The sequence below is a fragment of the Narcine bancroftii genome, chromosome 1, assembly GCF_036971445.1.
Source record: "Narcine bancroftii isolate sNarBan1 chromosome 1, sNarBan1.hap1, whole genome shotgun sequence".
NCBI classification, from domain to species: domain Eukaryota; kingdom Metazoa; phylum Chordata; class Chondrichthyes; order Torpediniformes; family Narcinidae; genus Narcine; species Narcine bancroftii.
This window is the reverse complement of record NC_091469.1, coordinates 105971130-105994923: the sequence shown is the minus strand read 5'-3', so window position 1 is coordinate 105994923 and position 23794 is coordinate 105971130. Positions and strand designations below refer to the sequence as shown.

The 23794-nt window shown below is 40.2% G+C and overlaps 1 protein-coding gene across 6 annotated transcripts in view; it reads right to left on the bottom strand.

The window, feature by feature from the left end:
* The window catches only part of dpp7 (dipeptidyl-peptidase 7), a 126606-nt gene that overhangs the window by 41008 nt on the left and 61804 nt on the right, over positions 1-23794 (bottom strand). For all 6 annotated transcript variants that reach the window (XR_011356799.1, XM_069935745.1, XM_069935724.1 and 3 more), the window contains exons 4-6: positions 16614-16749; positions 3244-3325; positions 2421-2587 (exon numbers count right to left, since the gene is read on the bottom strand). Coding sequence is in view for 5 of the 6 variants with exons in the window: in XM_069935745.1 (XP_069791846.1) it covers positions 2421-2587; positions 3244-3325; positions 16614-16749 (385 nt within the window). In the remaining variant the exon portion in view is untranslated. The remainder of the gene's footprint in view (positions 1-2420; positions 2588-3243; positions 3326-16613; positions 16750-23794) is intronic.

Genomic DNA, 23794 nt, shown 5'->3' with positions numbered 1-23794 from the left:
TACAGACTGGATCCAGAGTGGTTGTAAAGATCACTCTTGTTCAAGGCTATGTGCTAGTAACCTCTGGGCTTATGAAGAAAGAAAATCTATATATTGTTTGAATGTTATATATTTGATTTTTATTTTTAATTGATTGTGTAATTATTACTTAGACATTACATCTAATAATAATAATTAGGGGGCTGGTATTGTTGGAGCCAAAATGTGTAATTTGTTTATTTATCTTGTTTGGTAGGAGTCACGTTTGTCCCCACGAGCATTGGTGGTGTTCCGGGTTCAATTAGATGGCCGCGGCCACCTTTATTCTTATGCACAGTGCATTAGTATATCTGGCAGTAGCATGCACGGTGCATTTGTGCATTGTAGTGCCAGTTGGAGCATGCGTGGTAGTGTATGGTGCAAATTGGGAGTTTTAAAGTATATTAAAAACATGCCGGTGGTGTAGAAGTAGGGTGAGTGAGAGCACCATAATTTTCGTTGACCATCTTCATGAATTTTACCATGTTTTCAAGGAGATCAATTCAGATCTATTAAACATTTATAAGGATGTTATTTTTGGACATTGCAACATTTAAGAAAATTATTTCAAGTTTATGTGTCAAAATAAAGGATTTAAATACATCTGGGCTTGTATTGGAAATAATTGGAACGTGCCATCTCACTTAGCTTTCAAGTGACTATTTATTGGAATGAAGTCGCTATAGGTTAAGTAGAATACTAAAGTATTCTGTAAATCTTCTAAGAGTAAAAGGGTAACTCAATGAATACATCTGTACTTAACAAAAACAAGATCATGAAAGCCAAAGAATTCAGGGAAGAGAACAATGATGATTAAAAACGTACTTACATTATCAAAGAGAAGATGTTGTCAGTGTTAAAAAGGTATTAAAGTGAATTTAAGAAATCTTTGGACAAATACATGGATTGGAAGGATATGGTCCAGGTGCAAGACAGTAGGTCTAGGTAGAATAATATTTTGGCACAGACAAGAAAATTCAAAGGCCTGCTTCTGTGCTGTAGCGTTCGATGGATAAATCCTTAGGGTCTGTTCAAGTGTATCTGAGGACATTGCAGGAAGCCAAAGAAGAAATTTCTGCATTATTACTTACAGGTAACACACTATGAAACTTAAGGATGATCAATGTTGGCCTTTATTAAGAAAGGCTGAATGGTCAAACCACAGCCAGTGATGGGCAAGTTACTGGCAAGGTTTCAAGAGACAATAAATACTTGCATTTAAAAAGCCAAGGATTGATTATGGATAGTCAGTATAGTTTGCACATGGAAAAATCATGCATCACAAATTTATTTCAGATTTTTGAAGAAATGATCAGAAGGATTAATGAGGGTGGGGGAAATTTGTCTATGTGGACTTTAGCAAAGACTTCAACAAGGATCCACATGATTAGTTGGTCTGAAAGGTTTCATCACATGGGCTCCGTGAATGAGCCAATTAGATACAAAAATTGGCTTGGTGTAAGGAATCAGAGGGTGAAGGGTTGTTTTTCAGAATGGAGGCCTGTCACTATTGGTGTGCTGCAGGGGTCAGTGGTGTTGTTAATATTAATGACTTGGATGGCAAAGTAGTAAACATAGTTTTGGTAAGTAAGTGGTTTAGTCAAGAAGTTTATCTCGAATTATAACAGAATCTAGATCAACTGGGAAAGTGAGCCCAGGAGTGGCAAACTGAATTTAACTTGCACAAGTGTGAAGTGTTGCACTTTGGAAAGTTAAACCTGGGTAGGATTTGCATAATAACTATCGTAGGGCTTTGGAAAGCCTAGATGTACAACTATATAATTTTCTGAAAGTGGTGATACAGGAAGACAAGGTGGTAAAGCTTGCCTTCTTTGGTCAGGGTAGATTTAGGACATCCTGTACAACATATTGGTAAGACAGCACCTGGAGTAATGCATGCAGTTTTGTTCACCTGGCTTTAGAAAATATGTCGTTAAGCTGGAAAGGTTAAAGATTCACAAGGATGCTTCCAGGACTTCAGCTGTAGGTGATACAGGAGAGGTTGAGGCTGTTTTTCTTCAAGTGTAGAAGCTGACAGATAATCTTATAGAGGTATATAAAATCATAAGGGGCAATGATTAGGTGAATGGTCAAAGAATTTATCCCCCCATGATAGAGGATTTAATAGGGGCATAGAGAGGCAAGTTTTTCCACATAGTGTAAATGGACTGCCAAAGGAAGTGATTGAGGCAGGTACAATTATAATGTTTAAAAGTCATATAGACAGGTACCTGGATAGAAAACTTTTGAGAAGATTATGGGCCAATCAGAGGCAAATGTGACTCTCTCAAGGAGGCACCTTGATCAGATTGGACATGTTAAATCAGAGCCTATTTCTGTATTCTATAACTAAAGGTCATACAAAAACAAAACTCATCATTCAGGACTACTAGGACACTTACATTTACTGGGTTTGCTGGAAAATGTAATCCCATTTCAGTCTTGTAGGGGTAGTTGAACATTGCTAGGTATGTAAAAGCATTTCGTGCCCATCCATAGAGATGATCAACTTCTTTTTTGGATTTCAATGGCTTACACAGAGATAGCTTTTCAGTAATTTTGTTCCATGCTGTAAAGCAAGTATTTAGAGGACAGAAAATCAATTACACATTAGATTTCCAAATGGCACATTCTATCGTGACTGGCCTCTTTATTTGTCCTCCTTGTACCAGAACAATACTATTCCATGCAGGAAATGCAAGCACCAGACAATTCTATCACTGAAGCTTGCAATTTGAAAATGGATTAGAAAGATTAGGGTAAGCATATTCAGTAAATATGTTGCACACTGTGCTTGTAAAGACAAAGCAATTATTTTATTAGCCCATGAAAACCTAATTAGGTCAATTTTGCCGAGTGAAGTCATTGGAATAACAACTTTCACTGGAAAGTCTGTTTAGTTACTGCTATCTTCATGAAGCATTTATTTTCAAAAGTTTTTATTTTCTGTTAAAGCAAAAGATTGTTCTTGTTTTGCATTCATGAATTAAAAATAATGAAATCCTTCATTTCTCAATTTTCATCATTTGTCACAAGGATATTCAGGTAGCAAAACTTTGGCAATCTGCTCTTGAATGGCATGATGCTACAAATTTTTGTTAGTTCTTGTATATTACTGGATATTTCCTTTGATGTTCAGAATTGAAAACAGATATTCATCATCCCTTGAAAAATTATACATGCTTCAGGGGCCGAGGAAATTTATTTTGACCAGTTGACCCATACCTCGTTGCTGTGCGTACAATTCCAGCTCCTGGAAAGCTTCTCGGATTTTTGAAACACAATCAGGTGAATTACGCTCAAAACCCTAATCAAAGATAAATTAAATTATATTATGCATGCTATGAAGTAATAGCAAATACAAAAATTGAGTAAAATTTAAAATAAAAAGGAATACCATTTTGAGCCCTTTTCAAAGCACAGCTATCATTAAATCATTTAAAGACTTAAATGATTTCTGTGTGAAGCACTGCCCAATATGAACAAGATCAGACAACCAGAAATGTACAACTAACTAGTTAATTAATCTGATCCCAATGGTTGAGGGATGAATATTGGCTAATAGAGCAGATAAATAACTTTTCACTTTTTGATCTTCCATGAGCCAATCAAGGGATGATTTATGAAGCAATTGAGATATTAGTTTTTGATCACACCCAAAAATTCAACCTATGGGCGCATGCTGAATTTCCTGAGTGAACATCTTTTCTTAAGATATTTTTATTCATTTCAATAACAATAAATTTGTACAGTACAATTATGGAATGTGCCATGATTAAAAAACCATGAAGCATAATCATACAAATGAATTCCAAATCAGCCATAATAAAGAAAGGATATAATAAATAGAAATTTAGCAAAACCCCTAAACCATAGTTATATTTAAAACATAATAATCAATGAAAAAAGAAATTTTTTTAAAAATTAAACTCCCATTTAACAAAGTTAGGAAAAAAAACCAAGCACGTGGATATCGAGTGGCGACAACTTAACACAGGTTTAGAACAGTCTTAAAACTTTAGATTCTGTGATAAAAGGGCCGCATGTATTTGAAAAATTAGTATTTGAATCTTTAACGGCGTATGTAATTTTTTGTAAGCTTAAACAAGACACTTATTTACCGATTGTATGTATGTAGGTGAGTGCTAACTTTCCATTTGATCAATATTGCATGTCTGGCTATCAATGAAGTAAAGATAAAATTCGACCTTGAGATAAAGTCAATAAAACATCATCAGATATTCCAAATAGAACAATTAAAGGGCAAGGTTCCAATTTAACCTTGAGAATCACTGATAGTGTGTGAAAAATATCTTTCCAAAATGTTTCTAGACTAGAGCAAAACCAAAACATGAACCAAAGAAGCCTCCACAATTATACATTTGTCACATAGATCTGAATACAAATGAGCTAATTTAACTTTAGATAAATGTACTCTATGGAGCACTTAAAATGGCAATAAACAATGACGTGAACAAAGGGAGATGGTATTATTCAAATTACAAATAGAATCCAAAACGTCAGAAAATGAAAGATTCAAATCCTGTTCCCAATTGCTTTGATCTTAACTAATGAGGCTGATCTTAAATCAAGTAAATTATAAATATGAGATATTAAACCTTTGTGAGAAAGTTAAAAATTCAAAAGTAAACCAAGAAAATTAGCCTCTGGAATTTGCGGACAATCTATGATTGAGCAAAATGTCTGACTTGTAAATATCTAAAAAATAGCTGTCTTTGATAATTTAAATTTTTCCACCAATTGTTCAAAAGAAACAAAACTATTATGAATAAAAGGGTCTTTGTAACATTTAATACCTAATCTATTCCAATCATTAAAAACAAAGATTTAAAAAAAGATACTAAAAAGGGAAAAATTCCGATATCAAAAAAATCTTTTAAATTGTGTCCATATTCTCAAAGTATGTTTCATTATTGAATTATTACTTAGCTAATTATTACTTAGATTAGAGAAGGATAAACAGGAACTTAAAATTGCCAAGAAGTATTCTTTATAAAATTCAATTTCATTTCTATCCATGAAGGACAGTCAACCAAATTATCAAAATGTAACAAAAGAATTGTGTATAGTGACTGCCCATTAATATAATCAAAAATTGGGAAATGCCACTCCGCCATTCCTCTTAGCTCTTTGAAGATGGTGGTTTCCCTTGCCATATGTAAGAAGATATAAGCAAATCAATGAGTCAAAAAGATCTAGGAATAAAAAGGTATAGATTGAAAAAGATACAAAAATTTAGGTAAGATGTCCATTTTAGTGAACATCGAACTTGCCAATTTCTCACCCAGAGGCACTAAGTATAAAAGTGTGTAAAAAAAAATTCAGTAGAAATTTTTCAGTAATATTGATTCTTAAGAAAGGGGATGGAGGCTGGATTCTCAGAGTAAAATGTGATCAATTTCATCCTGTACTGCCAGAATTTCCTGCATATATTTTGTTTGTTTGTATGTATGTTACGTCTTGTGCATCTGCATGGTTTGCACTGAGGACTGGAGGATGTTGTTTTATTGCGTTGTACCTGTGCAATCACATGACAATAAACTTAATTTACAAGATTAAGTTGAGATTTTGTGGTATGATAAAAGGGGGCTGCAAAAGTTAATTCTATGTCAATGCTGAAAATTAGCAGCTCACTGCTGGGAGATGATTTTGGATACTATAAAAATGTAACAACTTTACTTCCTTTAGATGACAATACAAAGCCCCAGCAATTAAGAAAAATCTCCTTAGGATCATCTACAACAGGGGTGTCAAACTCAAATTCACAGAGGGCCAAAATTAAAAACTTGGACTAAGTCGTAGGCCAAACTAAATATTTATTGAAAATTTTCAACAACATCTGCATGTTTTTTCTTCTTTCAACATATGTAATGTTAAACTTTTTCTTATTAAAAAAAATGTTTAATAATAGTTTTGGTTAAACTCTTTCCAGAAGAAGCATTAACAAATGAGAAATAACATATTCAATAAATAATATTTCTCTATAGCCTTTAAGCTCCTTTTAAATGTATTTTTTTTCACAAGCCAACAAGTCAAAAAAATAACAACTTGCTTCAATGAAAATCCAATCTTTCAACTATGAACAGTCCAAAGTTAACCAAAGAAAATATGAATCCAAGCTTAGCTTGCTACACTGTGATTTACTCTGATGCACTTGGGTCTAAACCAGATACTTGGCATCTCTTCTTAGATGCAAGTTCATCAAACTCTGGGGTCAGAGATTGCCTCCCACTTGACTTGAAAGGTCCTGTTTTCTGTCTTTCGTTTGGCCATTTTTCGTAAGGGGTTTATTACATGTGAATTGGGCAACAGGTCGCAGATGCCAATGAAAGAGAGGAGGTGGGGGCAATTAGCGGGCTGACAGGCCAACGGCAACGCATTTGCAAAGCATTCTGGGATTTGTAGTATTAGCTGTGCATGCGCTATACTGGCGCGGCGGCCAGCGGGCCAGCTCTAATACATATTTGATATGATCTTGTGCGCCAAATATAATTATATCACGGGCCAAATTTGACCCGCGGGCTTGAGTTTGACATGTGTGATCTACAATGTCAAAAATTATTTTAATGTATATAAAACAATAAATGATAATGTACCAAACGAGCGACGACAAGTGTGGAAGGAAGACACACACAAGGAGTCAAAATCAAAGACTGCTTTATTGCACTGGCAGGTCTGCTTATATAGACCCCTGGCGCTGACATCAGGAGCCTGCATCATCCGGGTTGGCCAATGTTCAGCAGTGTTCCTCATCTTCCCACCATGTGGAAGTCACCTGGGACGATAGCTGGTGTCACCTCCCAGGTCCACATAGCCGCCACATTCAGTGGCCATTTTGTGGCCCAGTCGGCATCTCCGTGCGCGGGCTACTACATGACCCCCCCCATCCAGAACCGACGACTGGACAATTGTCCATAGCCTTCGGTGGCCTGCCCCTACGTCATGGGGGTGGAGTGCACACCAACTCATTACAAACTAGATATACTAGTTTCAAACAGTGATGGTAAAGGTTTCCTCCTTACTACCACTGTCGAGTACAAAGGTGGAAACATAGTCTCTAATGACCATGAAGGGGCCCCTCGTACCAGCAAGTCCTTAGGTCTTTCCGGACACCATGCTTGGGCTGGCCGTGTGGTGGGGGTTGCCATGGAACCAAGCACCCCAGCTTATGCCATGGGCTCTTTTGGGCATCTATTGGGGACCAGGAATTACCCGGGGACGATTAAAGGTGCACAATAAACCTTCTCCACTGCCGAGGCATTGAAGTCCTCCTTCAGCGCTGTGCGGATTCCCAGCAGGACCCAAGGCAGTTCGTCCAACCAGTTGGGACCCTTGAGCTGGGCCATCAAGGCTGCCTTGAGGTGCCTGTGGAAGTGCTCCATCTCAAAGAACCCATTGGCCTGCAGGTGATAAGCTGTGGTATGGTGGAGCTGCGTCCCCAGAAAGTTAGCCAGATCCACCCAGAGGTAAATTTTTCCCCCCTATCCAAGTTGAGATGCTCTGGGACCCCGAATCGGGATACCCATGTGTCAACAAGTGCCCTACTGCAGGTTTCTGTGGTGGTATCAGCCAGTGGGACCACCTTCAGCCACCTTGTAGAGTAGACTACCAATGGTCAGGAGGTAACAGCTCCACTAAGTCAATATGCACATTGTTGAACCTCTGCCGCTCTGGCTCAAAAGTTTGTGTGGGTGCTCTAGTGTGAACCTGCACTTTGGAGGACTGACAGTTCATGCAGGTATTAGCCCAATGGCTGACCTATTTCCAGAGGCCATGCCAGACAAACCTGTTGGCCACCATTTTGATCATCGTGTGGATGGCAGGGTGCACCAGGTTGTGGATAGCCTTGAAAACCTGGCATCTCTATTGGGGGCTGATGGTAGAAATGTCACACAGCAGTGTCAGGTTACCTGGGCTGACCAGAATGTCTTCCACACTGAGGCCAAAGACAACTGTCCTGTGAGTGGGGATCTCAGGGCCTTGATGCTGTGCTTTGATGAGGGCCATGCAATCGACCCCTTGGGGCAAGGTGTATATCTATTCAATCATGGGGCATGACAGAGCGTCAGCCACCATGTTGTTTTTCCCTACAATATGTTGAATGTCCACGGCACATTCAGGCACATAGCACAAGTGGCTCTGCTGTTAGGCCGGCCATGGATCCGAGTCTTTATGGAAATCGAAAGTCAGTGGCTTGTGGACAGTGAACACCCCAAATTTCCAGCCTTCCAAAAGGTAACGGAAATGTCTTACTGCCAGGCACAGTGCTAATAGCTCCCAGTTCTACTAGGACTGGGATTGAGTTCTGGGCGGGGGCGGAGGTGCCTGCTGAAAAAGGCCAGGGGTTGCCACTGGCCCTTGATGAGTTGTTCTAGGATGCTCCCTACCACAGTGCTGGAGGCGTCGATAATTAGACCGGTAGATGCCTTTGGACTGGGTGGACCAGGAGGATGGCATTAGCTAGCTCTTCTTTGGCTCTCTAGAATACCCTGGAGGATTCCTCACCCCAAAAAAATGTCTTTTGCTTTGCTGGTCATCATCTCAAAGAGGGGGTGCAAGATGTGTGCCGCTACCATTATGAATCTGTGGTAAAAGCTTATCATACTGGTGAATTCCTGTAGTCCTTTTACCTTGCATGGCTTAGCAAAGTGCTGGACCAACTCAACCTTCTCGGGGAAGGGTATGGCCCCGTGCTTGTTAATTCTGTGCCCCATGAAGTCGATGGTGTACAGACCAAACTGGCACTTTAGCAGGGTTGATGGTCAACTCGAACTCACTCAGTTGGGTACACAGCTGTCTTAGGTGGGCAGCATGGTCTTTGCAGCTGCAGCTGGCAATGAGGATATCCAAATGGATGCTTTCAAACATCTATTGACATAAATTTTAACCACATTCATATCATTTTTCACAGATGAGATTTCTTCACAAATATTATTCATTTTAACTTTCATTTCCATAAATCCTCGATTTAACTGTGTAGACATCTGCAGCGACATATTATCCATCTGGTGAGCAATCCCTTCCAAAATAGTAAACATAAAATCAAATCCAGGTTCTCCTACTCCTCCTGTCCTGGTTCCAACAAGGCAGGACTTCCTTCCTTTTCACCTGCACTTGTAGTAACATCTCCAGTGTGGCTACAGGTCTGCATCCCCGTCAGCATGCCCGGTAGCACCGTCGACCACGCAGGCGCGTCTTCTGACGCAACTCCGCGCATCTTCAGGCCACTGGGCACTACAGCAGGCTCATGCAAGAGATGTCACTCGGCTGACTCATCCGTGCGCATGGCTTCACAGGCGCGCAGACCAGTCAGCTGAGTTCAAAACAATGCCTGTGCCGACTGCAAGGTAGGCGCCAGAGTTATATTCTGTTATACTCCTGGCCAACCGGGAGTACGCTGAGGTTTGGGAATTCCTTCTAACAACTCCGTGGCTTCAACCTGGTGAGTAGGCCTCAATTCTTCAACATTTTTGTAAGGTAATTTCTGTAACTGTGCCCTAGGTTTTTTCACATTTGCAGTCATTTTCATTCTCTGTCTTTCAGACACCTTTAAAAACTATTTTTTTACAACTTTCAAAACTTTTAAACTCGGTTATTAATTAGTTCAACTGGGGAGAGGTGGAACTACATATCTTTTTCCTACGCCATTTTGCCACACTCCCCCATCATCCAAATGGATGAACGCAAATGGGAGATCCCAGCCCACTGCATCCATCAGCTGCTGGAAAGTTTGTGCTGCATTCTTTAGACCGAAGGACATGTGGAGGAATTCAAACAAACCAAAGGGGGTTACGATTACAATCTTGGGGTCATCCTGGTGGTACCATTGGATGGTCCACCTTGGAGAATACCCATGCCCTGTGCAGGTTGACAGCAAAGTCTTGGATGTAGGGCATGGGGTATCTTTCGGGCATGGTAGTCTTATTGATGCGGCGGTAGTCCCTGCATGGTCTCCAAAACCCTGCTGATTTGGGCACCATGTGGTGGGGAGAAGCCCAGGGACTGTCAAAGTGCTACATAATCCCAAGCTCCTCCATCTTTTTGAACTCCTTCGCTAGGCTGAGTTTCTCGGGTGGGAGTCGGCTTGCTCTAGCATGGAGTGGGGGGCCCCCCTGGTCAGTATGTAGTGCCTTACCCCTTGCTTTGACTTGACCATGGAAAACTATTGAGTGGAACTCCAGCAGGATGTGGGCAAACTCATTGGCCAAGAGTGTTATAAAGTCCAGGTGGGGAGATAGGTAGCTTGACTTTCCCCAGGGACAGAGTCTGAAAGGTTCTGACATGCAGTAAGCGCCAACCCTTGAGGTCGTCCAGCAAGCAGTGGGCCCCAAAGGAAATTGGCCCCCAGGAGCAGTAGCGCCACTGCCACAAGGGTAAAGGTCCATGTAAAGTGGTTATTGCCGAAACGAAGGGAGATGGTGCGGGTCCCAAAAGTTCGAATGCAGTTGTTGGCTGCCCTCAGTGATAGGCCCTGTTTGCTGCAGCGAATGTTGAGGCCTTCAGGAGATAAGTTGCTTATCTTGGCACCTGTGTCGACCTAGAAACGCCTACCCAACAGTGAGTCCCCAGATGTGGAGGAGGCTATCGACCACAGTTGGCCAGGGAGTTTCCCAAAAACTCACAGGGTGAGCGGCATCGATGGGCCTCTGCACCCCATCGCTGGTGGAAGTAGCATAGCTGTCCCAGGGTCTTCACTTGCCCCTTCGCTGCCCTTTATCTTGCTGGGAGTTGTTCATGGGGGTTGCTGATGTGGTCTACAACAGCACTGGCATCCTTCTTTGCTCTTCACGCATATCCACCTGGGCAGCCACCCTCTGAGAATCACTGAAGTCCTCATCTATGAGCAAAAGCCGTATATCCTCAGGCAGCTGCTCCAAAAAGATCTGCTCAAAGAACAGGAAAGGCTTGTGGTCCTCTGTTAACACAGCATTTCGCTCAATAGAGCAGATGGGGCCCCATCCTCTAGTCCGTCCACATGCAGCAATGGGGCAGCAAGCTCATGCTGGGAAAGCCCTAAAGTTCTGGTTAGTAGCTCTTTGCGGGTCTCATATTTGCCTTGCTCCAGAGGCTACCATAGGAAATCTACACCCTTTGCCTCTGTGTCCTGATTGAGAGCACTCATGAGATAGAAGTACCAGGTCTCACCAGCGGTGATGCGGTTAAGCTGGAACTGGGGCTCAGCCTGTTTGAACCACATGTGCGGTTGTGAAACCCAGAATGTCAGGAGCCTGAGGGAGACTGCATGGATGGTTTCTGGCTCCACTTTATCTGTCATCTTCAGGTCCAACTGCCTGTTGGACCTGTTGAGGTCACCAATGTAGCGTATGCACTACGACAAGTGTGGAAGGAAGACACACACACACACACACGGGGAGTTGAAGTCGAACCTCCAAGTGAACTTTTCATCTGTGCCCTACGGGTGCCATAGGTTTTGATTGCAGAACCATTGGCAGCGCGCAGGAATGGACCGCTGGTCCAGGTTAGAGTTTCCAGCGCTGTAGGGGGAAGGACGCTCTTCTCGGCCCCTGTTTCCGCCAGGAACCGGCGGCCCGTGGATTTGTCAGTGACGTCAAGGAGGCTGTTCACGTGGCCAACTGTGGCAGCCATCAATGGCGGTTGGCTTGGCTGTTCCCCTGGAAGTCGCAGGGCTGGCTGGAAGTCGCAAGGCTGACGGCACTTGTGGGCTTTCACTCTCCAGCACTGGTGATAAAAGCACAATGTTGACTGGGTTTCCTCTGGCTTGTGCTTGGGGCTATCCTGCAGACAGCAGGGCCCTGGCTTGGAGACTTGGCTGAGGGCTGCCTCGTTCTCCTGTTTTGTGCACCAGAGAGCATCTGCCCAGGCTGCGACCTTGCGGGGGTTGGAAAAGTCCTCTTCGCACAGATGGAGCCGGATATCTTTTGGCATCTGTTGTTGGCTGCCCTCAGTGATAGGCCCTGTTTGCTGCAGCGAATGTTGAGGCCTTCAGGAGATAAGAGCAATCCACTGGCTGACCAGAGCTCTAGCACAGGTCTCCAGAGGCTACCATAGGAAATCTACACCCTTTGCCTCTGTGTCCTGATTGAGAGCACTCATGACATAGAAGTACCAGGTGACGCCTCACGGACCGGGATGGCTACTGGCCACCTAGTTGCTCTATCCATTATGGTAAACAGGTACCACAACTCCCTGGACACCAGTAAGGGGTCCATGACATCCACGTGGATATGCTGGAACCTCCGTGTTGCCGAGTCGAAATGTTGAACAGGGGCCTGCGTGTGGCCTTTAGATGTCTGGCACCTGATGCAGTTGCGGGTTAGTGCTGCCATCTCCTTCTTGAGGCCATGCCAGACAAATCGCTGCACCCTCCCTCCTCAGCACACTGGGAGGCCCGACACCTTTCCCTTGGCCTACTACTGCACCACCATAAGCACGGTAGTTTTTATTGAAGGGTGGGCAAGATTGTGGATAGAGCTGATGACCCTAGCCTTCCACTCCTGTGGGACTACCGGGTGCGGAAGATCGCAGAGCAGTGGCTGGGTGGAGTCAGGAAACTGGATATCCTCGAGCTTGAGTTTCGGCATTGTGCTGCTGGACCTGTGCTAATTAGGCGTAGTCAAGCCCAGGAGCTAGCATGTTGCTGGCCGGGCAGGAGAGCGCATCCGCGACTACATTGTCCTTGCCCGGCTGGTTCTGGATGTCTGTAGTGAATTTGGACACGTAGGACAGGTGGCACTGTTCCCTGGCCGACCACGGGTCCTTGGCCATAGCCAGTGCTTGGGTGAGGAGCTTGTGATTGGTAAAAACGGTGAAAGTTCTGCCCTTCAAGAAGTATCAGAAGTGGAAGATGGCCAGGTACTGCGACAGGAGCTCCCAGTCAAACGCACTGTATTTAAGCTCTGGTGGCCGCAACTGCTTACTGAAAAAGGCCAGCGGGTTCCACTGCCCATCCAGCCACTGTTCCAGTACTCCCCTGACCGCCATGGCAGAAGTGTCAACCGAGAGCGCCGTGTGTGCTTCTGGGCCCAGGTGCACCAACAAAGTCCCTCTGCAAGGGCCTGTTTTGTTGCTGCGAAGGCCTCGTCCACCTCCTCCTCCTCTGACCAGGCCAGGTCTTTTCTTTCGTCGTGATCAGCGTGAAAAGAGGGCACATGATGCAGGTAGCGTTGGGGATGAATCTTTGGTAAAAATTTACCATTCCCACAAATTCCTGCAGGCCCTTGAGGGAGGAGGGTTTGGGAAAAAGCTAGATGGCTGCCCCAAACGCTGAGGTGGTGTGCCCCAGGAACTGCAATGTCTGTTTTCCAAACTGGCATTTGGCCTTGTTGACCATAAAACCAAACTCTGCCAGCCGGGCTAACAGGGTACGGAGATGGGCCTTGTGCTCTTTCCAGCTGCGGCTGGCTACCAGGATGTCATCCAGGTACATAGACAAAGTCCAAATCCCTACCCACTGTGTCCATGAGGTGCTGGAATGTCTGGGGCACATTTTTCAACCCGAACGGCATCTGGAGGAATTTGAACAAGCCTAAAGGGCTGATAATGGCGGTCTTTCCAATATCATTGGGGTGGACCGAGATCTGATGGTGTCCGTGCACCAGATCGACTTTTGAAAAGAACCGCGTGCCGTGGAGGTTGGCCGCAAAGACCTGGATATGGGGGACTGGGTACCTGTCTGGAGTCGAGGCATAATTTTGCCATCTGTAGTCTCCGCAGGGCCTCCAACTCCCTGATGACTTCGGGACCATGTGCAGTGGCACCGCCCAAGCGCTGTCTGACCGCCGAACAATGCCTAACTCCTGGAGCCTGAAGAATTCCTCCTTTGCATGTTTTAGCTTCTCCGGTGGAAGCCGTCTAGCTCTGGTGTGCAGCAGGGGGCCTTTTGTGGAGATGTGATGGAAAACTCCATGGTGGGGAGAGGTGATGTCGAAGTGTGGCTCCAGGATGGCAGGGAACTCACTGAGGATCTCTGCGAACACATCTGTGGTGTTGGCTACTGTGGCGATTTTGGGTCTGTCATCGTCTGCCATGACAGCAGACCGTGAGCCCTTAGGAAGTCAGCCCCTAACAGCGTGGTGCCCACCGAGGCCACAACTGGTCCCTGCTCCATCATTCTTCCCCTCACCCCCCCTGTAGTATCCAAAACAGTTCAAGTGTTGTTGAGGGGAACAGACACCTCTGGCTGCTTCTTTCCCTTCCCTCGCCTTAACAGTCACCCAATTACCAGTCTCCTGACTTTTAGGGGTGACTATTTCTTGAAACCCCTCTCTATCACTGCCACTGTCTCTCAAATAATCCTGAGGTCATTCAGCTCCTTAACACTGCAGCTGGATGCAACTCTTGCAAGTGTAGTCATTGGGGATAATTGTGCTGTCCCCAGATTTCCTACATCCTGACTCATTAACTCTTCCTAATTAAATTCAAAGATCTGACCTCATTGAAGTCAAGTTCATGCTCAGCTTGCCAAAGCTTCAGAGACCTACTCCTACCCTGAGCCACTAACCACTCTGTTTGAGCTACCCATCTTTTTATTTGTCACTACCCCTTATCTTAATTACTCCTCCCACCAATCACTGTTCTATTTAACCCTTAACTTGCTTTTTTAAAGGCACTCACCTCCAGCTGGTTTCCAGCAGTCCCAGCTCTCTAGAGTCCTACGCTCCTCATAATGGTCCCGAGATTTATGAGGTGTGCAAAGAATTGGACAGGATTCTTAAGTACAGGATTTATGAGCATTTTAAGAAGTACAGTCTTCTCAGAGATAGTCAGCATAGTTTTGTGATGGGATGGTCATGCCTCATGAGCCTATTTTTTTTAGGAGGAAACAAAATAAATTGTGTACATGGATTTTATTAAGGCTTTTAACAAGGTCTCCCATGAAAGACTCATTCAGAATCTCATAAGGCATGGGATGGATTCAGAATTGGCTTGCCTGTAGATAATAATGGACAGAAAATATTCTGCCTGGAGATCAGAGACTAGTGGAGTTCCAGCAGGATCTGCCCTGGAACCCCAGCTCTTTTTGATGTTTTTAAATGACCTAGATGAAGAAGCAGAAGGGTGGGTCAGTAAGTTTGCAGATCTTACAGAGATTAGAAGAGTTGTGCATAGTGTTGAAGGTTGCCATAGGTTACAAAAGGATATAGACAGGGTATAGAATTGAGTGAAAGAGTGGCAAATAGAGTTCAATCCAGATAAATGTGAGATGATGCATTTTGGAAGGTCAAACCAGAAGGCTAAGTACAGGGCTAATGGTCAGATACTTAACAGTGCGAAAGAACAGATACCTCGGGGTCCAAATCAATACATTTCTCAAGATTGATAGGATAGTTAAGCAGGCCTATGGGATGCTGGGCTTCATTAATAGGGGGATTGAATTCAAAAGTTGAGAGGTCATGTTGCAACTTTACAAATCTCTGGTGAGACCAAACTTGGAGTATTATGTTCAGTTCACATCACCACATTACAGGAATGATGTGAAAGCTATGGAGTGGGGGCGGAGGAGATTTACCAGGATGATGTCTGGATCGGATAATATGTTTTATGAGCCAAGGTTAGGTGCTAGGGCTTTTCTCTTTGGAGCAAAGATGGATGAAAGATCTACAAAATTCTGAGGCATAGATGAGGTAGGCAGCCAGTGCCTTTTTCCCAGGGCAGGAGTAGTAAACACCAGAGGACATCCGTAAAAAGTGAAAGGAGGAAAGATTAGGGGAGACATTAGGATTAAGTTTATATAGAGAGTTGTGGGTGCCTGGAATGCCTTGCCAAGGATGGTAAAGGAGGCTGAAACATTAGGGACATTTAAGAGACTCTTAGACATGGATGAAAGCCTCATTTTTTTGTTATTGGTATAATAGGTCATCACAACATCAAGGGTCGAAGGGCATGTGTTGTGGTGTAGTGTTCTATAGGTTTCTATTTGCTGTATTAAACAATTCCAAACCCACTCATTTGGCAGATATATTCAGCTTTTGTTAAAATCATGGAAAAAAATAAGAAATTTGTTTGTTAAGCAAAAAGGGCTTTGCATTTTCTGTAAAGATGATAAATTCTAATAAAGTCAAGAATCTGCAAAAACAAAAACTCTAATAAACAGAAATGATGGACGAACTCAGCAGGTCTCTTAGCATCCATTGGAGGTAAAGGTGTATTACCAATGATTCAGTCCTGAGCCCTTCCTCAGGTGACCTTTACCTCCCATAGAGATTGGGAGACCTGCTGAGTACCTCCAGCATTTGTGTTTTTACTACAATCACCAGTGATTGCAGACTTTTGTGTTTCACTGCATCAAAATGCTACTTGCTACCTAACCTGATTTAATTCTAACTTGAAAGAATTATCATTGGAGAGCTCTGTTTCATTGCAATCTCACTATTTCTTAACCAACCATGCTCATTATACTGTGTATACGAATCATGGAAAAAACATCATAACAAAACTATAACTATTAAGTCAGTTACCTAAAGAGATTTGTGAATGCGTTGAAAATTAGATAATTTAGATTTTTGCAATAAATCGGCTTTTTTTTAAAAAAAAAACTGCTCAACACTCATTTCAAAAGAGAAAGAAACACACACTTATCTGCATATACTCACTTTAGTCACATCATGAAAAAACTGCCAGCTATATCCAATATTAGCAACAGACACCACAGGTGCACTGGATGCTAGTGCACCTTCCACAATATTAGGATACTTAATTCTTATGTACACACTTAACATTCCTCCATAGCTGAAAAAAAAATCAGAAAAAAAAGGAGCATCAGAACAGCATTTTAAAATTTATTTTAAATTAACTATATATCTTTCACCTCAAATTGCAAAACGTATTTCCATTTAGTGTGGACAGAAAAAGGAACCTCAGAGCCAGGTTTACCACAGAATGCTGTTTAATCTCAATCATTTCTGCAAAAATGTACACTTTTTGTCTGTTGTTTGTCCTACCAATGTGAAGAGGATGATAACAAAGATTCATTCTTAAAGTAATGGATTTTTAGACACTTGATGACAGTTAAGAAGGGTTGTCTGGCACGCTACTGAAAGGTATCCATCTGTAAAACTCAATCTGCAAGAGTGGAAGAAAGTAACTGGGCTTCATCCAATTAAGCAGCATCTCTCATACCACTCAGGTACATCATACAGCATGGGAAGAGACTCTTTAGCCCAACTCATCGATGCAGACCAAATTGTTTACCAGAGCTACTCCTATTTACCTGTATCTGTATCATGTCCCTTTAAATCAGTGGTTTTCAACCTTTTTCTTTCCATTCACATACCTATGCCATAGGTGCTCTGTGATTAGTAAGGGATTGCTTAAGGTGGTATGTGGGTGGAAAGAAAAAATTTGAAAACCACTGTTTTAATTGGACCTAATTGACTTGTTGTGCGCAGTTTCATAACTCCAAAGGAAATGGGCCAATGACAATTTTTTTCCAAGCAAAATGTTTCAGTAACAATTTGGTCTAGAGCAGTAATTCTAATCCTTCCCTTCCCACTCATATACCACCTTAAGCAATCCCTTACTAATCATAGAACGCCAATAGCATAGAGATTACTTAAAGTGGTATGTGAGTGGAAAGAAAAAGGTTGAGAACCACTAAGTATTTCCTACCAATTACCTTTCAAATGCCAAAATTTCTCAAGCTTCAAAGGAAGTAGCACATCTTCTTGACTATTGTATCCATATGAGTGGACCAAGACAGGTGATTGGAGATGTTTATGGTGAGGAACTTAAAAACTGTCTACCATCTCGAACTTCACGCCATTAATGCAGGCAGGGAATTGTCTTCCACCCCTCTTCTGAAGATCTTGATGAGATTCTTAGACCTGTTCATGTTGAAAGAGAGGTTGTTGTCCTGGTACCAAGCCAGGACAAGTCTATCTCCCTTCTATATTTCAACATGTCATTGTTTAAGACGATGGTATCATCCATGTACTTATGGATGGAGTTGGTGTTGTGTTTGGCAATAAAGTCATGAATGTATATAGTAAATTGGAGTGGATCAAGACCAGATTTTAAGAAAAATATTTTTTCCATACATGTAATTAATAAATGATTATATAAAACAATAGGAATTAAACTTTAAAGGGAATTTCAAAATTACATGATGGTTGTAACCCCTTCCCTTCCCTCCCATACCCTACCTCCTTCAATCTCCAACTTGAAAGAAATATATATATTATATAAAGGATATATAATAATATAAAGAAAAAGAAAAGAAATAGCTTCATGGATTGCTTGAAGGATCACATTCCAACACACAGGATTCCAGCAAGGGTTATATGATCAATTTAGGGAAGAAGGTTAATACAAGTCTCAAGAGGCTAGAAGAACATCGCTACATATTTATACCTAAAATTTGCATATATGGGCTCCAAATTTGCAAAAATATACTATGTTCATTTCTCAAATCATATGTAATTTTCTTCAAGAGGATACAGCTTTGAATTTCTGCATTTCATCTTCCCATACCCAAATCTGAATGTGACTTCCAGGTCACTGCAATATACTTCCTTGCCACCGCTAATACTATTTTAACAAATTTCATTTGGTATATTGATAGTTTCAACTTAGGTCTTGTTCCTTCTATATTTTCCAATATAAATAAATTTGGGTTTTGTGGAAATACAATGCCTGCAACTTGTTCTAAAAAAAATTCCCTAAGTTCACTCAAAAAAGCTTTAACTTCAATGCAAAAAAATGTTACTGTCTCTTCACCACCTCGAAAACATTGATCTGATAAATCTGATTTCATTTTATTCAATTTTTGTGGTGTCAAATATAGCTGATGTAAAATAGTATTTGTCATTCAATCTCAACATTTGATAATAATTCTTTTAAGTTAGGAAGCTGTAGGCCTCCCAATTCATATTTCCATGTTAATCTTTCTATAGAAACTATTGATTTTTTACCTTTCCAAAGAAATTTCCTTACTTGTTTATTTAATTCTTGAAAAAACCTTTGAGGTAATAATATAGGCAAGGTTTGAAAAAGGTGTTGTATTCTTGAGAATATATTCACCTTAACACAGTTAACCCTTCCTACTAATGTTATAGATAATGTCATCCATTTTTAAAAATTTTTTCAAACTTTTTGAGTAACAGCAAATAATTCAATTTATATAATTTTTAAAAAAATTATCTACATGAATCCATAGATATTTAATCCCATTTTTGCCCATTTAAATTGGGGATTTATTTGACAATAAGTATAATCTCCTTCTGTAAGGGGCATAATTTCACTTTTATTCCAATTTATTTTGCATCCAGAAATCTTACCATATTCTTCTAATTTAAAATATAATTTTCACAAGGACGTCTCAGGCTCTGTCAAATATATTAGAATATCATCTTCAAGTAAACTAATTTTATGCTCTTCTTGACCAACCTTAAATCCATTAATTTCCAAATCATTCCTAATTGCCTTTGCTAGTGGCTCTATAGCTAATATAAACAAAGATGGAGATAAGGGACATACTTGCCTACTGGGTCTTGTCAATTGAAATGGGGAAGATATTTGTCCATTAGTCACTCACTACTTTAGCTTTAGGGTCATTATATAATGACTTAATCCAATTTATAAAAGTTTGACCAAATCCAAATTTATCCAGATCTTCAACAAAAATTCTTACTCCAAACTATTAACTGTTTTTTCTGCATCTAAAGCCACAGCAACAGCAACACTTAAATACTTTCTTTTTTGTGCTAAGTGTATAGTACTAATTAGTTTAGCCACATTGTCCACAAACTGTCTCATTTTTACAAAGCCTGTTGGATCCATATTTATTAATTTCGGTAATAATTTAATCATTCCATTTGTCAATATTTTGGCAAGAATCTTATAATCTGAATTTAATAATGTAATAGGTCTATAAGATGAAGGTTTTAAAGGACTTTTTTTGGTATCACAATCATTATTGCTGTTGAAAAGGATTCTGGGAGAGTATGAGTTATTGATACCTGGTCTAACATTGCCATAAAAATAGGAATCAATAAATCTTTAAGTTCTTTATAAAATTCAGACTGAAAACTGTCTTCTTCTGGAGATTGAAAAAAAAAGAACTCATTGCCTCCTTCTGGCTGTGTAAAATGGTCACTCAATTCTGTTTGTTCTTCCATACTCAATCTAGTTACATTTATCTGATAGAAACATAGAAGATAGGAGCAGGAGTAGGTCATTCGACCCTTCGAGCCTGCTCCGCCATTCAACGAGATCATGACTGATCTTAAAGTTCAGTACCCCGTCCCCTCCTTCTCTCCGTAACCTTTAATACCCTTATACTGAAGAAATATATTTAATTCCCTCTTAAATATATTTAATGAACCTGCCTCTACTGCCCTCTGAGGCAATGAATTCCACAGATTCACCACCCTCTGGGTAAAGAAATTCCTCCTCATCTTGGTCCTAAATGGTTTGCCTATTATCCTCAAACCATGGCCCCAGGTTCTGGATTTTCCCATCATTGGAAACATCCCATCTGCATCCATTCTGTCCAGTCCTGCCAGAATTTTATATGTCTCTATGAGATCCCCTCTCAATCTTCTAAACTCCAGCGAGTACAATCCCAATTTGCGCAATCTTTCCTCATAAGTCATTCCTGCCATTCCAGGTATCAGCCTGGTGAATCGCCTCTGCACTCCCTCCATTGCAAGAACATCCTTCCTTAGATAAGGTGACCAAAACTGCACACAATACTCCAGGTGTGGTCTCACCAAGGCCCTGTACAGCTGCAGTAAGGTATCCTTGTTCCTATACTCAAACCCTCTTGATATGAAGGCCAACTTACCATTTGCCTTTTTAACCACCTGCTGTACCTGCATGCTCGCCTTCAGAGACTGGTGTACAAGTACCCCTAGGTCTTTCTGCACTTCCCCATCTCTTAATCTATTGCCATTCAAATAGTAATCTGATAGCTATCCATTTTATTTTAATCTTTAAAGACTCTGACCTATATAATTTAGAATAAAAACTCTTAAAATATTCATTTATTTCTTGAGGTTTATAACAAACAACATTCAAATCATTTTAAATGACATGAATCATTCTTGAAACCATTTCCACTTTTGATCGCCATGCAAGTACTTTATGTGATCATTTGCCTAACTCATAATATACTTCTGTTTAGTTCTTGTAATTGCTTTTACTGTTCTGTAAATTTCTAATATATTATATTGAAGCTTTTTATTAATTAGTTGTCTACCTTTATCTTCAGAACTTCTCTTTTGAAGAACTTTTCCAAAGCCATATTTCTTGTTCTAATTGATCTATTTCTTTCATATATTCCTTCTTAATTTTAGAAGTAAAACTTATAATTTGTCTTCTCAAGTATCCTTTTAAAATCTAATACCATATTAGAAACATCATTCACAGAGTTCAAATTCGTATCACAGAATATTTTAATTTGTCTCCTAATAAAACCACAAAAATCCATTCTTTTTAATAATAATGAATTCAATCTCCATCTATAAACTGATTTCTCTTTATCAGGCATTATAATTGTCAATAAATAAAGAGAAATGATCAGACAAAATTCTCGTTTTATATTTTGCTTCTAAAATCTTACCTTGCATTTGTGCTGAAATTAAAAATAAATCAATTCTAGAATAAGAATTATTCCTATTTTAATAAAAAGAATAACCCCTTTCTATAGGATGAATTCTCCTCCATGCATCTATTTAGTTCAAATCTCTCATCAATACCAATGTAGTCTTTGCTGCTTTGGTTCTTGTCATTCCTCTATCTAAATATGGATCTAAACAATTTTTTTCCTATTAAAATATTCTCATGTGCTTCTGCTAAGTTAAGAAATGTTTGTTGTATAAATTTCCACATTTGGTGCATTCAGAAGGGTCCATAATTCCAAATATATTTGAGAATGTACCATCACATATCTCCCTGCAGGGTCTGTTACTACATTTTGAATTTTAATTGATTAGATTTTTGTTTCAGAATTGCCATACCTCTAGTCTGAGAATTAAATGAGCAGACTGCCACATACCCAACCCAATCTCTTTTTAATTTCAAATGTTCTCTTTCAATTAGGTGAGTTTCTTACAAAAAAGCTGTCAGCTACCAATTTCTTAATATATATTAATACCCTCTTTCTCTTCACCACTCTGTGTAACCCATTAACATTAAAATTTATGAATTTCATTGTATTATCTTAATAAACCATTACTTCCTCCACCTTTGCCTGCAAACCTCCTCCCTCAACTCCGTTACTCATTATCTGATGTGTCAGTGCACATTTCCTCTGGCTATCCAAATAGAAAAAAAGAAAATGTTTACAATAAGAAATGCATGTTCCCACAGTTAAAACTATATATAAACAGAGTAACACCCCACACCCCCAGCAAGTCTTTTTTAAATAAAACACAACCTCCCTTTATTTTATGGGTTGCGACCTAATTCACAAATGCCCACACGATCCAGTAGGAATTAGAACCTCATCTCCCCTCCCCACCCCCTCATATATTTAGTCCTTCTAGAATAAAGTGGCAGTAGCTTCAATCCACCTAAAGCTCTTGGAAGATCTTTCACAAACTCGTCTGCTTTTTAAAAATATCTCATTTAAATTCCACACATGTATTAATCCAAGTACAGAATATATCAATCAATTACCACATAATTAAAATACATCTTTTATATGTATAATCCCTTCCTATCCCGTCCACTCCTTCCCCCCAAATAATAAACCCAAAAAAGAAAGGAAATGAAAAGGCAAAAAAACTAAAAACTAAAAAGAAAGGAAAAAGTAAGTAAATAAATTTCCATAATTTCATTAAACTTATACCTTTATATTTTAATCATACATTAATCAATTGACTCCAATGAGCTGATAAGGTTCTCAGAGGTCTAGGGGATAGCTTTTATAAATTAATACCAAGAATTTGTAAGTATTGACACCAAATTTTCATGAAGGAATCATATCTGTTTCTTAAATTATATGTAATCTTCTCATGAGCTGTACAATAATGAATTTCAGCATGCTATCTACCCAATAGCAAATGTAAATTCGATGTTCATGTTACTGCTATACATTTTCTTGCAACTGCTAATGCAATTTTCACAAATTATTTTTGAAACATTAAATTTAATTTTTGGCTTATCCCAATTACATTACCTAATAAGAAAAGCATAGGACTTTTGGGAATTTAACTCCCATAACCCATTCTAAAAATGCTCCAAGTTCCATCCAAAACTGTTATGACCATGTGGAGTGTAAAAAAGTAACTGTCACTTGATTACACCTAGAACACTAATCTGATAAATCTGATTTCAGTCTATGTAATTGATATGAGGTAAGATGCAACTGACATACTAATCTATATCTAACATTTATTGTATATGTCATACTATCATGACAGAGTTCTAATCAATTTTTCTCCTCAGTACTAATATTTAAATCCATTTCTCATCTCTGCCGAGATCTATGAATTCCTTGTTTTCACATTCCTTTTTGCAATAATGCACATAAAGCAGACAATAACATTACTGGACCTAATTTACCACTTAAATATCTCTTTATTTGATAATATCAAAATATTGTATTATTCTGTATTGCATACTTATTTTTTTTAGTTGATCAAATGTCATTACTTTTCCCTCTTCAAAATAGTCCATTATTTCTTTAATTCCTTTAGAAAACCAAATTTCAAACAGCCGATTATTTATCATAAATAACATCAGTCTATTTTGTGTCAATGGCATTTTATGAATTACATTATTCCTCATTCCCATTTCAACATTTATTTTATCCCATACTGTAATCAAATGT